General features: G+C 40.0%; 1 protein-coding gene across 1 annotated transcript; it reads right to left on the bottom strand.

The window, feature by feature from the left end:
• Positions 1–5,301: 5,301 nt before the first annotated feature.
• LOC148014475 (uncharacterized) lies at positions 5,302–7,037 on the bottom strand. The gene has a single exon (XM_087666625.1). It carries the CDS (start codon positions 6,499–6,501, stop codon positions 5,806–5,808), a length of 696 nt encoding a protein of 231 aa, XP_087522751.1. The 5' UTR covers positions 6,502–7,037; the 3' UTR covers positions 5,302–5,805.
• Between the last annotated feature and the right edge of the window lie 9,581 nt (positions 7,038–16,618).

The following is a 16,618-nucleotide window of genomic DNA, read 5'->3' as shown; positions in this document are numbered from 1 at the left end:
AGCAAGTGCATTTGCAATCTTCTTCACCTTCATGTGGTAGTCATTGATGCTCATACTATCTCTTTGCACATTGTGCAACTCTTGCTTGAGCTGTATTTTCCTGGCCTGCGTATTTGTGCTATACATTTTTGAGAAAGTATCCCATGCCTCCTTTGGCGTACTTGCATCCTGAATATGCACAATCATAGAGTCTGAAATACTGATAGACAACCAGTACATAACTTTTTTGGCTCTCTCATGCCATCCTTTAAATGCCTGCATTTGTTGTTGATTGGGAACATCAGGAAGAACTGGTTCTTCTTCGTTTCCTGCAACGAATTCCCAATATCCTTTTTCCATAAGGAAATTCGTCATTCTAAACTTCCATGCTTGGAAGTTGTTCTTGTCAAGCTTTTCTGTGACAATCTGTGAAAGAGAAGCAGATGCCATTACAGAACACTACAAAGAATTCTGTCACTGCAAAAAACACAGCTTCAGCCTCACAAGGGCAAATCTGTAAAACTGACAAAAGTGTTATTTGACCACACAGTCACTTCCTAGTGACGATTTTGCATCAACAGGCAACAAGGATGATTCTGTAACTCCGATTGTCTCTGCGCATAGGCATACCAAGCAATTTCTACAGCAACTTTTCACCGACCTATAGAACAATGGTCGCACAGCAAAAAATAGGGCCTTTTCTTGAGTGCGTACGGAAAACTTCCGCCTCCAAAACAGGCCCCGAAATGGTCTCAAATCAAAAAAGCAGGGTAACCAACGACTAAAGCCCTTTCCCGCAACATATATTGCTCTCTTGCTTCACCACGAAGGGCATCTCAATATGAGACAATGCACTCTTGCACTTTCCGGCTGTGCTACCTGTAGAGACTTGCTCCCAAACTCAAAAAATGAAAGCAACACTGGTCCTCTTACCAGAACGCCACGAACTTGGTTTGCTTTCTTGAGCTCCTTACCACGAACCGAGCTTTGATACCATGTCAGTATCATCTATTTTTAAGCTTTACAGTGATTGGATAGAGGAGATTCAAGAGGCTTATTTTCTTAGTGATGACTTCATCTCTATGTTTCAAGAATTATTGCAAGGTCACATTATCAACTCAAAAATGGCAAATAATTTTAAGCTCCGTGGGGACCAAATTAGCTCCATTTATAGCATACCACCGCCAAACAAATGCCTAAACTGAGAGGGTAAACACGTGGCTTGCGACCTAATGTGGGATTTGTGGCTCCATTTGGTTGAGTTTACTTATAACAACCACTCAAGATAACATAGGAGTATCGCCCTTTGAGGCCATGTATGGGTATAAGATACCCCTTTTTGTGGTCATTTTCAATAAGAAGTTGAACCCTCATGGAAGAGAAGAATTGGATTGTATGCAAGCCCTACTTTAGCAATGTAAGTTAAATCTCTTTAAGGCCCAAGAACACATGAAACTCTATGTTGATGAAAAAAGGTGCTCCCTTGAGTTTCAAGAAGGTGAGTTGGTTCTCCTAAAGGTACCCAAGTGTCGATACTCCACACTAAAGGATGGCTCTAGTAACAAGTTGGCACATTGCTATTATGGGCCTTACAAGATAGTCAAGAGAGTGAGTGACTTGGCTTACCATCTCCAACTCCCTTCCTCCACCAAATTTCATAATGTTTTTCACGTGAGTCAGTTGAAACCGTTTATTGGGTCTCCTAAAGACTATGTGGAGGAGCTACCACCCATAGATAAAGAGGGTAGCATATCCAATACACTCTTAAGGTAGTATTTGGACATAGAGAAACGAAGCTGAGAACTCGGTCAATTCAAGAGTATAGTATTAAATGGCATGGATTATCCTTGGAAGAAGCCTCTTGGAGACCACAACTCTTTTGGAGGAGTTACCCTACCTCAAAAGATGCAAATTTGGTTGAAGACTTAGCTTATTTTGGCCCATATTTGGACATTGAACAATTTACAAATAGCACACTATTTTAGAACAATTTTTACCCTACATTAATGATAGTCAAGAGTAACATGTATGGGCTGAAAGTACACATCACAAGCTTCACTTTGACATGCTATATGTCTCATTGGGAGTTGCTCGAAGAAAGTTATGACTAGTTTTCTCCATCATGCTTGTTTTGGATAGCATGTCACCCATTGTTTTATAAGACCCTAACTATTAAGAACTTGTGGCCAAATTCATACACTATCAACTCGTACATGTTGTACATATCACATATACATCTATACGTCCGTCCCTATTCCACGTGAAATTGAGCTTCGCCACATATACATTATCATTTGTAATGTTGAACACAGTACTACTCTGTAGCTCTATTGTGAGCCACACCAATAAGTGCTCTTTTTGTTTTTGAGGGCAAAAACCTTAGGGATCGAGAGAGAGTGTAAAATAGTAGGATAGACAAGTAGGACATGGGGTTAGCACAGAAAATACTCGCTTACACTAATGGGGTATTTAATTTAGTAAGGGCATTAGCTATTTGCATAATTAGGTCCCTTCACCTCTCTCTCCATCTTTGGCAGTTTCCTTGCTCTTCTTCTCTCTCTTCCTATCTCTTTGTCCTTCTCTAGACTTTCTCTCTCCTCTTTATAGTCTTTCTCTCCAGTCCTCTCTACACCACATCCAAAGGGTGAAGCACAACCCAAAGAAGCCCCAAAACACACTAGTGGTCACACGCCAACCCGAGGTTGTGGCAGTTTCAACAAATGAGAATTGACCAAATGAGGATAGCTAAGTTTCAATAAATTATAAACAAAGGACTTTCTATTTAATTCCACTTTAAAATCCTCAAATCTCTCTTCAAATTGCATGGGCGATCACATACACATTTATGGAGATATAAAAGCAACCCCAAAAGTGCTATGAAGTTTGTTTAAAATAATATTTTGGCACTAAAGATTGTATTAGTTAAAAATTAACTAGCATAAATATTAGAAACCTTGAAACCAAATTTAGATTCTTTTTTGCATTTTAGGGAGGAAACATGGGATAAAACCAAGTGTAGATTGATATATAGCATGGTTATAAACTAGTAGAGTGATGATTTGTGCTTGCAATGTGAATATTTTTTTTGGTTGCATATATGTGATGGTTATGTTATCCAAACATCCATGCTTATGATAATAACCGAACTTAAAACAAGAATATATCAGTGTAAATTGTTGGATCCCCACACCAATGCATCTTGAACATCATGTAGATAGCAAAAAAAAACTCACCTTCAAAGGTGAGGGTCATGTGCCCTTATAGAATTAGTAGGTGTTTTGTTTCGTGTGATTACTCAAGTACCTAATAGAGCAAAGGACTAAGTGGTAAATATCCCACAATGTAGGACAACTCTAGAGGCCTAGGGAATCTTAGCAAGGCTCTAAGTTCATAAATTCCCTATGATTGTGGAAGGAATACAATCACATATGGCCCAATCTTGTGGGGTCGGAAGTTCCCATCCTAGACACAATAAATATCAATTGTTAGGGTTTAGAAGTGGGATAGCACTTGTAGAAGTGATGGTTTTATATAAACTTTTTGAGCTAAAATGAACTATTGTTTTCTAAATTGCTTATTATATGCTTAAAGGCTATATCAACAAACCTTGTGTAATAGATTAATTAAAAAAATTGCTTTTATATTTTTAAATAGTGTGGTAGCATGCCTTGCTTAATTAGATAACTAAAACCAACCTATGAAGAAATGCGGTAAGCCTCGATCATTATCATGATCAAGAGTCTATGGTTGGTGGATCCAATAAGTTGGATTGCTATCCTAAACACTAAACACAAGTTAGAGTTGCTAAATTGTGACTCTCTAATTTGATAAGTGTAGAGTCAATCTACTGTCACTATGATTTGGTTATAAAGTGACTCTTCTTATGTGGGCATTAAAGTCTTGTTAGGAGTGACCATTCCATGCATTCTCTATGAAGTAGATTCGAAATTTCTATATCTTAATGGAGTCTTGCTAGGGGTGACCATTCCATGCTTTCTCTATGTCAAAGCAAAACCAAAATTTCTATATCTAAATGCAATTGAGTCTTATTTAAATTAGTGCCTCAAGTGGTGGATATGAGTAGACCTAGTCCTTAGAGACTTATCATGATGTTGTGTTACACCTATACATAGCTTGCGAAAGCCCTGGCTCCAAGGATTAAACATATTATGCTGATAGTAGTACACCCTCATAGTACAACTTTATTTATGATTATAAAATACACCTATCCTAAATCCAATACTTTCCATTGAATATTCTTCAACCTTGTAGCCTTCCTTTGCCTTGATCGAATTTAAAGTTGGACAAGGCCTCTAACAAAGCTAGTTGGGCTTTTGTCATCCCTACACTATATGCCTTTGGATTTGAGTTAATATTTATTCATTTGGTTAGGATTCTATTTAGAAACACCTAAGTAGTTGTTTATGTGAATGGTCTCATGACTATTCCCTTTGCTCTTAAACACTCCAATAGAAAGCTATCTCATGACTATCCCTTTGCTCCTAAGCTATGGCTCCAAATTGGTCAAGCCATGCCACATAGTAAGGCATCTTAGACATGCAATTGGTGGGAGAGTTACTATTAGGAAGTAATTTGATTGGTTTTATGCAAAAGACATGTATAAAAAATTCAAGAAGAGGTGGAAATGTATAATTAGCATGCGCTCATATGTGATCTATAGTTTGGTTCCCTTGATCCAGTTTAATTGCTTTAATTCTTTTATTTTATTAACATTGTCCTTCACATGAGGAAGTGTGTGTGTATGAGTGAGTGAGTGAAAAGGTTTAATTAACACGAGCTCATATATGATACATAGTTTGGTTTGCTTGATACGTTTTAATTGCTTAATGCTTCAATTTTATTAGCATTGTCCTTCACACACAATGGAGTGTGTACATATGTGCGAATGTGCATGCGCATACTTTTCTTGATTATGTGAAATAGTTGATGATGTGAAATAGTTGGCAAGATGATTGTTGGGGGCCAAGGCGTTACGGTTACCTTGACACTTGCATTTGCACAGGTTGGAGTGGGGAGTTCTAGTAAACAATCCCAAACAAGGTTTGGTGGAGTCCATAGAAAAGTTTTGTGATTGAGAGTATGCTCACTAACAATATGATTTTTGGGGCTTCACTATTTTGTTTAAATATGCGTTTGTTAAAAGCTATTTTGCCGGAGTGACTAATTTGAAAGTCGAACAGACTAACTACATATGTTCCAAGGGGAACCGAAGGAATATAGATAGGAAGGACGACCCGATTGTGAGTCGCATTTGAAAGTCCGTGTTTTATTCATGGTAGAGAATGTGACGCGTGTAGAAGCTTCAAATGATTTTAGTCTATCATGATGGTGATTAAAGCTTTTAACAATTTAGAGAGCCAAAGACCCGAGAATCTCGTGTTTAGAAGCGTCTACAACTAAGATTCAGTTACGAGTCATTACATTCCAGTTCCAAGAACATCAAGCGTAGCAGCACCAATGCTTTCTTACAAATTGTGTGCGCGCCTGTTTTGGGGGGTTTGGAGGGGGGGAGGAGGAGCAAGCAACCGAAGGAGAACATCTTCTCTTCCTAGTTGCAGACTCTCAACCCACTTATGATGACGTATCACCGTCGGTCCCTAGGCCTTAGGTTGCTTACCATAACAAGCAAGCTGCGCACACCATGGCATTGCCATTTTACCATAACAGGCAAGCTGCGCACGCCATTGCAGGGATTCGAGACTCTTAACCCACTTTTCATGAAGTAGCACTGTCAATTGCTAGGAGACTCAGCCTGTTATTACCATAACAAGCAACCTGCGCACGCCATGCCGTTGATTGAAGTTTCTAAAAGAATAGGAGGCATGCCATTGCAAAGCAAGCAAGCAAAACAAACACCCAATGGAAGAAGGCTTCCTGCTGTTGCTGGTAAAACCTGCCACTGTGAAACACGTTGCCCTGTGCTCCCATTGGAGTGCTGTAAGCACTGCCAGAAAAGCCATGGTAGAAGCCATAATGCGGGCCAGTCATCTCAACAAGCGAGGAGCTGGGGAAACGACCAAACCCAGGTGAGAATGGCATATGATGCCCATCACCATGCAGACTTGCATGATAAATTCGAGGACTGGCACCGCGACTGCGGAGACCAGGAGCAACTCCGGGTGAATGTTCACCCCTGAAACCTTGAGGGCGGGCAGGAATTGTTATACCAAGAGCTCGCTTTCTGCGGGGATCTGACAGACTTGTTCTCCCTCTTCCATACAGAGGGATCACCCTCTTCTCATCAACATGAGCTTTACAAACAGGGCATTCTTTGGAGCTGGAGTGGAATTGGAGCCACCGATAGAGACAAGACCAGCAAAAGAGATGCCCACACAAGGTGACGACAGGATCTTGTGTGGAGTCAAGGCAGATGCTGCAATCAAAGTTCCCTCTGTCTGCAGTTTCCCCGATTCGCTGATCGTCCGCTCCATGGGTCTTACAATGCTCGGATTTCTCATCCTCAGAGGGGCTTGCCGCGGGCTTCAGCAATCCAATGCACATCTCTGATAGTTTCTTGCAAAACCAATATCAATCTCTGTAGGTGTCCACAGGCTTTTCAGATCTTCCCTTGGGTGGTGTTTCAAGCTGTGGAAGAGGAAGGGATTCTTTCACCAGCAGTTCAATGGTCTGCTTGCAGAAGGATGATGGTGCTTCCGGGAGAAAGAGAAAGAGAAAGAGAAAGAGAGAGAGAAAGCGTTTTCAACTGATTGCAGGTGTGAGATGCTAACGATCGCATTGCTGGGATTATATGTAGACAGCGGGCGGGGAAAGGGCGGACGTTTTGCGTGGTGTCTGAAAGTCCCCATCTCAATGGGAAAGTGCGCTCTCGTCACACCAATTGCTGACTAGACACATCTTTCCAAATTCCCCTCCTCCGCCTTCTTCTGGAATCCGCTTCTTCTTGCTTCTTCTCCTGCGGTCTTCTCAGGTCTCCTTCCTTCGGTTTTGCTGACTGTGAACATGTTGGAAAAGTACCTCTCAGTGAAAACCTTATCGCGTCCCAGAGAGAGAGAGAGAGAGAGAGAGAGAGAGAGAGGCTTCGATGGAATAATCCAATCCAGTATTATTATTTGCTAGCTCGTTATTTATGATTTTATATAAGCCCAGTAACGAACATGCGGCCTCTGCGCCCTGAATCTTCGTGTCTCCCTTGGCCCGCGGATTGTCATCGTCGACCGTTGTTTTAGGCACGTAGCACGGTATGCGGGAAAACCGGGAATATTATCTCGTCTTTTGTTTTCATTTGATTATTAGTAGCCTCTTCCCACCACACGTTCGCCAACAGAATGAATGAAGATCGAATCCTTCTCACGCTGGTTACATACCACCATTGCCCACACAATCTGCACCCAGTTGGCTTGGGCGCGGTCACTTGTCCACCACCTGCTTACACATTGGGACAGCAGATATTTTTTGTGTCCGTTCATCTTCCATCCACAATCGTCAATACACCGGCCACCACCTATGCACCGGACACTTCTTGAATTATCCTCAGATTACATGTGAATGAAGGGATCCTATATGTTGATAATTATTGATATAGTGATAATTATTTGAATACTTAATTAAACACAATCATTGATGCTAGATTTTAAAAAACGATTAATAAAATTTTAAAAAAAACGACTAATAAAGCTAAAAGTATCACAAAACCCAAAAAAAAAAGACTATGTCGCGTTACAAGCAGATATTTTTAAATAAGTCTGGAGTGTCAGCCTAGAATAACCAGCCAATGAGAGAAACTTCTTGAATTCTATGAAAACTAACACAAATTATTAATGAAAAAGAGAGCGGGGGAGTTGAACCCCTTCACCATGCTATTGAGGCATGGCTCTACCCAACTCTCTGCGGAAAGGTGGAAAGAGGGGAAATTTATTAGCACATCACACCTCTTTCCACCTTTCCACTTGCAATGCAAATGCTACAGAAGTTTACTCACCGTTGTCTTCATCATCGATCTCCTCTGCAGAGTCACAATCACCAAAGATTGTTCTCGCATTTGCATTCTCCCTCTCTCGAAACATGGCTCGAGCAACATTCTCTTCGAGATGCTCCCCTAAGATGGCTTGCCCCGTGTTGGCTCCACTGATTGAGCTCTTTGTATTGCTTGCGTGGTACCTGTGTTTGTTAGCGTAGCAACCTCTACTAATCCATTCCTCAAACTATTTTGTTGGTCCAGGTCTTGACGAGACGTGCATTACTTTCTCTCTCAAGTTACGTTGTCGCTTCATGTATCCATGTATAATCAAAACTATCTCCATGCACAATGCATATATTATGTAAAATAAGGCATGCTAACACCATCTAATTTGCGACATTTTGTAAAAGCATGTCACATCTCTTCAACAATATACGAAATCGCGCTTTAAGGATGCCGAATGCTCTTTCAACTAACATACGAGTACTTGATTGTATATAATTCCAATAATAATGTTCTGGAGATAGTCCATTCTTACTACCCTTGAAAGGAGGAAGCATCCAAAAGCATGCAGGATAAGCAGAATTGCCTAGTAGACAATATTGTCCCTGAGCTTTGTTTGTGCATCATTTTCCTAGATTTGAACATTGAAAAACATTCCAATCATGCATAGAACTTGCTCAGCCAAAGTCAATCCTAAACAACACAATTGGCTTCCATACTGATCTGTAGAATAATTGAGTGGAAGCCCTTCCTATTAAAATAATCTTCGTGGTTCTCTCTTGGGGCTTGAGGGACTTATGACTTCAAGATCTTCATCAATAATCTTACACGTAGCCAAGAAAGGTCCTTCACAACCAAACGCAATTGAGAGCAAACTGAGCACCACACTTGGTTCAAAGAGAGTCAAAGATGAAAAGAAGCTATGATATTCAACCCCTCTACCCATAAGGCATAATCTCATCTCCAGTCCCCTAAAACAATGCTTAGTTAGGATCTATGACATTGATCCTAGGAAGTTGTCATTCATCCCTATTCCTATTTCCTTGTTTTGTGGCCATGCATATTATTGGTTCATCGCTAGAGGTGAAGCAGCTTAGAAAGGCTCTGAGCAAGTAAATCCCTTGATAGTCTATAATAGGGATGTGATAACTTTGTGATCCCCATCACTATATTATTACTTCATCATCTTAAAGAGGCTCTCTAAGCAAGTAAATCCCTTATAGTCTAAGATAGGGATGTGACAACTTCACAATCTACCATCTATTGTACCAACAACATACGGTATACCTCGAAGGGCTTGAAATGCATCTGCATATTTTTGCATTTGCTGTGATGTTGGCCACTTTATGTACATACCATACAATCCAGATGCGGGCAGTGCATCACAAAATTTCAGAACAGCCAACTATGTAAACGAAGTTGAGACTTCGTACAAATCAGCTATAAGTCCCAAATTTGAGCCATTCGCTAGGCAATGCAGAGCTACATAGACACAGTTCTTCTCAACAGATATTGTTCTTCTATAGTTCATGTTCTTGTGTTACATTTGTAGTGCTGACTTCGTGACGAGATATTTAAATGTACTCCTGCTAACTTGTAACCTGTTTTTAAACATTCAGTTTGAATAACTCCCTAAAAGCCCTTACTCCATAAAAGTTTGTGGTCTTGGATAGGCCCAGCATGATAGCCGATCGTGCCTTCGATGACCTATCCTAGCTCAATGTGCAATGTAACCACGAGCCATCCACTCCATCAAAATATGCAATTGCATACTGTCATCATCCTCGTCATCCAAATCACTTAGCAATAGCTGAAACATTGCCATGACAACAACTACAACACTGATGACATACATTATGAGAAGACTTTCATCGTCCATTCGCTTGTCAAAGGATTTGACAAAACTTTATGAGACAGAGAGATGTATAAGTAGACTTAAAAATATTTTTTTAAAAAAAGGTTCTAGATTCATCTACTATTGAAACCATCATTCCTTTTTAAGACTTTTGATTACATCTAACAGACCATATAAGTTTTCTTTTTGGTTGGCTAACATTGATCCGGCGGTGCTAGCCATATGACTAAGAGACTCCTCTATCTTTCTACTCTTCTTATCACGTGCTCCTGGCTGGCCATTTGATCTTGCCCGATCTTTGGAGGATCATTGGAGCCAATGTCTTCCTAAGTGTGCTCACCTAGATCATTGGAAACTGATGTAGTGTTGTCTTCTAGAGAAGACAACCCACCAATAGATGAGGCATGTGCATCACTGCCAACATTGGCACGATTCCACATATATTCATCCACAAGGTCATACATTGACAAGTGATCTTGTGATCATTGCCTGATATGGCATTGTGGGCCTTATCCTTTCTATATGACTCATAGATGCATCCCCAACATTTTCTGCATGCCTCACCATCTTTGTTAAACTTCGAAAATAGCGATGCTAGCTGTGTGGCTACCTTGGACCATACATCCACTCCTTGCTTCAGTGGCTTTGAGAACTCCACACTCATGGATCCTCAAATGTGAATGAGTTGTACTGTCCATGCATCCTTCCACTAAGGAAATGGTTTTTTTGTGATTTGTTAAACGATCTTGTGTCTCAGGTGCGCCATCCTGATTCTTTTCTTTTCACACCCTCTTGGTTTAGAAGGTTTTGGTGCATCAGACTCCGATGAAGTTCACCTGGGACGCTACTTGTTAACATTTTCGAAATGTGGCACCATTGATACTTGGGTCTGAACCATGTCAACTTCGTCACATGTGTCCTGGATTGCATCACAGGAACTTATTGCTTGCGGTTCTTGTTGTGGTGGTGCCGAGGGGCCATGTTGAGGACTATGTGGAATTGGACAAAGAATTACATTATTGTGTATTGTTGTGGGTCCCTCTATACCTGACTCTCTTGGTCATTGGAATGGTGTGAATTGAGGAGGATGAGGATTAATCAAAGGATGGAGGTTTGGAAACACATTTACAGGAATACTGCCAGCCACACTATGGTTTGGAATGTGGCTTGGAAAACCCACACTTTGGCTTGAAAAGTACATAAAGTCATTATTGCATATTGCATCTTGGCTCATTTGAGACACAAATTGTTGAAACCCCTCCATGGGAGTGCTCTCTTCAGAACCCATCAAGCTCCACCTTATGCATGAAAATTGATCCATTATTTGCAATATGTGGAAGGATAGATAGGTTTATTTTTCTTTATATAATTGATCCATTATTGTTCTTTATGTAACTTTATGAGACAATCCGTATAGAAGATCATTCTATGCATAACTTTATGAGACAATATCAATATATGCATAATAAGTGCACGCATAGCTTTATGAGACAATCTGTATACATAATCATTGTATAATTAGGGCCATTACACACCCAAATGTGGCTGCCCAAGTCTACCAACATGGGCCAATAGGAAGGGGCCAATATGAAAAAAGGCCTTAGTGTATACATATTCAAATGAGCTTCTCAATGAGCCAAGAGATCCTATTCATCAATTTGGATGTAAGGTTCTACTTTGGTATGGTCAAACAATTGTATCTAACTACCAAACTATGAACTATACAGTTAAAGTAGCTTTTATGGAAACTAACTACAATATGTCAAAACATGTCAAGCAACTAGAATCTACATAGGTTTTTACAAAAAACATAATTTGCTTTGTAGATGGATAATTTGAGCTTGGTTATACCGTGATGCCACCAATCTAATCCAAATGTATACTTTTGCATATACTTTTTTAGTTTAAACTTCTTGGAACAACTATTACCTTACAAGGGATTAACCAAGTTTCATCTTATGCTTATGTACACATGCCAATCCGTATACAAGACCATTCTATGCATAACTTTATGAGACACAAATTCTTGAAACAACTATCACCTTACAAACCTTGCAAGGGATTAACCAAGTTTCATCTATTGCTTATGCACATATGCCAATCCATATACAAGATCATTCTATGCATAACTTTAAGAGACACAAGTTCTTGAAACAACTATCACCTTACAATGAATTAAACAAGTTTCATATATTTCTTATGCACACATGCCAATCTGTATACAACATTCTATGCATAACTTTACGAGACACAGATTCTTGAAACAACTATCACCTTACAAGGGATTAACCAAGTTTCATCTATTGCTTATGTACACATGCCTAAATATTTCTTAGGAAAGAGACTATGCCTATTTAGTTCTGATCAATGGGTTGCAAAATGCGAAGAAATTTTAGCTCCTTTACAACAATAATGTTAAGATAAACATAGAGGGTGTTTCATGATAGATCTACCATTGTTAGTTCACCACCTTATAAAGCTCCTTATTTTCAAGACCAAATAGAGAAAAAATAAATTTAAACCCAAATTTAGGAAGTTACTTCTAGATCAAATTCAGGAACTCCTTTCCACCACATGGTGTGACATCACGCTTATTTAACGGTCTAAAGACACACATACGTGCATCATGATGAATAGGACATGCCCTTATCTAAATTCAGGGCAAGCAATGGAGGAAAGAGCTTGGAAGTTGGGCACTGTTTGAAGTGTAGCACTGATAGGTAAAGACTACTTGGCAAAATGTCTCAAATGGGTGGGCAAGCTTTTGTGCCAATTGTGACATGCTACCAACTAACTAGTATTGCCAATTGTGTCTGTTAAATTCTAACATGTTCCCAAGACTATAATCCAATATAACAATGTATCTTTATACATTAATACATTTAGAAAGTCCCAATACATATATCAAGATATGTATCTTATTGTTGCACTACATTATTCCCAATACATATGATGTGTAGAAATGCATTTAAAGTTGGTGAGGATGTACTTCTCTTCCATCCTAGATCAGCGGGGCTATGGTGATGTGCACTCAAAAGACCCAACTGTTGAAAAGAGCGATGTTTTTTAACCCTCCGCTGAAAAGTAGTAGTCAAGCAGTTTGCTTGATGATAATGGTTAGTTCAGAGATGAAAATCTCTGTGGGGAGAGATGGAATGTGAAGCTAATCTTTGCTTAAAATCTTTCCAGGATAGAAATGTATATGACATAAAGGACATGCTCCTTTTTCAAGGCCCCTGACTTTTTCTTGACAAAAAACTGAAATGATACTGTCATGTGTGCTTTTGGAAGAAGAAGATTGATAGGATAGTAATAAGTTGGTTTATGGTATGGGGATTTGGGTATTAAACTAGTAAATTTAGGATTAACATCACCTATGAAATGGAAACTCCGAGAGATTCAGGCCATTGATGTGGAGAGAGAGAGAGAGAGAGAGAGAGAGAGAGAGAGAGAGAGAGAGAGAGAGAGAGAGAGAGAGAGAGAGAGAGAGAGAGAGAGAGAGAGAGAGAGAGAGAGAGAGAGAGAGAGCGCATACATGTGATAGATGAGTGAGATCAGAGAAACACCTCCATTTGTTCGAGTCCATGACTACCCTAAACCTACAACCAAAAATCCATGCATTAGCATGCAACCCTTAAACAAGGCATGGATGGGCTACACATACAATGAGAAAGACTTCTCACCTAATCACAATCAGTATACAGGCATGGCGACCCCAGTTTCCATGTTTATATAGCAGCACAACAACAGAGATGACTAATGGCTCATGCAACGGGAAAGAGAGGGAACTAACCCCATGCCCTGTTGTGATTGGTGAGCACGATGGAGGAGCCCACACCCCAACTTGCAAACAGAATTGGATGGGGGGTCTCCCCTACCCTGTGGAATGCCAAAACAAGGCGGGGGGGAGCATTCAATATCCCCCATCGCTATAGTTGTTGGGCACCTCCAGTGTGTAAGAGGGGGGCACCCTTTTTTGCCTTTGGTGCCTTCCTATTAGCCCCAATACCTTCACTTGGGCAGCTGCATTTGGGTGTGTTATGGCCCTCAGTATGTCAAAACTACTATCAAGTTGTTTGTGCATTCCACAAAATTTTTTTAGAACATCTCCTTCTCAGCTTTGATTAGAACCAGTGAAAAGGTCTTTGATTGTCAGCTTTCAAACTAGTTCAGTACCTTTCAGTAGTATATTTGCCTTTTCTTTTTCTAGTTCTACCTGCAACTTACCACTTCCTCCAACCATTACGTAGCTCATGGGAAGGCGAAGGATAAAACGATGTTCCTTTTTAGCTTAGTTTTGGCTTAGTTTTAAGATGCTTCATGAGAAGCTGCTCTAACTTATTGATTACAACTTTCCAACCTTCGATCTTTTCCTTTGCTCTCAATGGACTTAAGACCCAAATACAAAATTTGTCAAAATGACCAAGTAGATGGCAGCAGACCCAATGCTTCCCCTAAAACAAAAACTAGTTTTTACCCTCCCAAATCTGAATTAGCACTGCACTTATGATGACCTACCACACCCTATACTATCGGCTACATTCTTCCTTTTTGCCCAACAAGTGCTTACTTCCAAGAGATGACATCATGTAGTTGCATGCGGTTCAAACAATTTAGGATTTTCTTCCACATTCGTTTGGCTGTGCTATGTGCCCAGACTGTGTAAAAAACATTCTTTTCAAACCATTTACAAAGAGTGGGTAGTGAATGTGTACTTGTTTCCATTTGATTAGTCTATCCCTAGTCAAGAACTTGACCAAGATAATTTTCAACAACATAATATTGTGTCAAGAAAAGGGTGTTGCCTTCTAGGTAGCCAAGGTTAGGCTTCTTAGCTTGTTGACATAATATTGTGTCAACCGAAGGGTGTTTCCTTCTAGATAGCCAAGGTTAGGCTTCTCAGCTTGTTGACATAATAGTATAAAGATTGAGGAGATTAATGTGGTGCAGCCTGATGTGTCTAGTGATCTCATATTGGTAGCCTCTTCCTTGGATGTGTCACAGTTGATTGATGCTTTGTGAGGATATACTGAGTATTGGTTGATAGATTCAAGGGCTTCCTTTCATATAACCCCTCAAAGAGAGTAGTTCTACTCCTATCGTAGTGTGACTAGATCTATCCATTTGGGTAATGACCTGGCATTGGAGATAGTTGGTAGCGGTGTGTGATGTCCAATTGTAGTTTAGTTTAGGTAGCATGTTCACTCTTCATGATGTATATCATGTACCAACTCTCATGAAGAGCCGTATCTATACTGGTACCTTGGATGATGTAGGTTTTTTTGTTTCTTTTGGTGATTCCTCATGGAAAATTACCCATGGGAATCTTGTTGTTGCACGTGGTGCTACGTCTAGTACCCTCTATTCCTTGCTTCTATTTGGGTCCATTAACCATGTTTTGGTCATGCTGTGGCTGCAATTCCACATGTATGTCTTTAGCATTGTTGCCTTGGACACATGTCTTTGAAAGGAATGAAAAGGCTTACCAGTTTGTAGTATCCTGTGTCCCTAGGCTATAAGTGTTTTGAATCTTGTAATCATTTTTTATATGGCAAGCAAACTCGTAGTATGCATAAAAATTCTAACACGAAGTGCATGGGTGAGCCCTTGGCTCTTGTCCAGTTGGATGTATGTGGTCCCATGCCTTATCAATCACTTAGTGGTGCAAAGTATATCACCTTCATTGATGATTACTCACATAGAAAGGCTTAGCCGATTAAGCAAAAATTAGATATCTTGTCTACCTTTCAACATTGACTTGCTCTTGTTGAGACCAATCTAGGTATAGGCTAAAATACCTATGGTCAGATAATGGGGGTAAGTATGTATCGAAAGCTTTTGAATAATTTTGTGATGAGTAGGGTATTAAGAATTAGTTGATTGCCCCTTACACCCCTCCCCAGAATGGTATTTCCAAATATATGAATAGGATGATTTAGGAGAGAGTTCACATTTTGCTTAGCCAGGCAAGCTTACTACAATGCTTTTTGGGTTAAGGCAGTTACTATTGTCATACACTTGATTAATAGGTCTCCTTGCACTGCTATTGATTGCCAAGTTGTAGAGGAGGTATGGACTAGCAAACTTCCATCCTATGCTCATTTGCATGTCTTTGGTTGTGAGGCATTCTGCCATGTTCCTAAGGACAAGTGCAATAAGCTAGATCCTAAGTCCGTGAAATGCATCTTTCTTGGTTATGAGGATGCATGTGAGATGGGCTATTACCTATGGAATCCACAAGCTTGTTGGGCTATCTACAACCATGATATAGGTTTCAATGAGGAAAAGATGTATAAGTAGCTTGAGCAAGTAGTTTAGGTACGTAGGGTGATCTTTCAAGAGGAGCCTCCTACTCATGTATAGCCAGCCAGATAATCTACAGGAGTTGATGCTCCAATGGCCCAGGATTCACGTGTTCTGTAGGATCAGCTTGATTTGAGATGCTCTACCAGAGCTATATGTCAGCTTGAGTGCTTTATGCTCTCCCTAGATTATGTTATGGTGACAGATGCAAGTGACCCTCTCTCTTATGATGAGGCCATGCACAAAAATGATATGCATTCGGATTCTATGAGTGCTATTCAATTGGCCAAGAATCCATCAGTCCTTCATGTGTGAAGACAAAGAAATTGAGGTGCATTACCACTTTATATAAGAGGTCATTGAGGACAAGTCCATTGAGCTTGTCAAGATCTCAACTGACCAAAATCCTGTAGATCTACTCACCAAAAGTCTCTCAGTGGAGCATTTCGCCTTCCTTAGGAAGTTAATGGGTATTGGATGGGATAACGCATTTTCTCATCCTGTTGTACTTATGTACATTTGTAATTTGTTTCTTTTGT

This window comes from Lygodium microphyllum, chromosome 25 (assembly GCF_053477565.2).
Source record: "Lygodium microphyllum isolate KBCC chromosome 25, Lygodium_microphyllum_v1.1.10, whole genome shotgun sequence".
Taxonomy (NCBI): Eukaryota; Viridiplantae; Streptophyta; class Polypodiopsida; order Schizaeales; family Lygodiaceae; genus Lygodium; species Lygodium microphyllum.
Note: the sequence above shows the minus strand (reverse complement) of the source record. Positions and strands in the feature narration are given on the sequence as shown.

What these genes read in the sequence shown, in the direction of transcription:
- LOC148014475 (XM_087666625.1), bottom strand. Translation starts at nt 6,501, where the DNA reads ATGTGCATTGGATTGCTGAAGCCCGCGGCAAGCCCCTCTGAGGATGAG.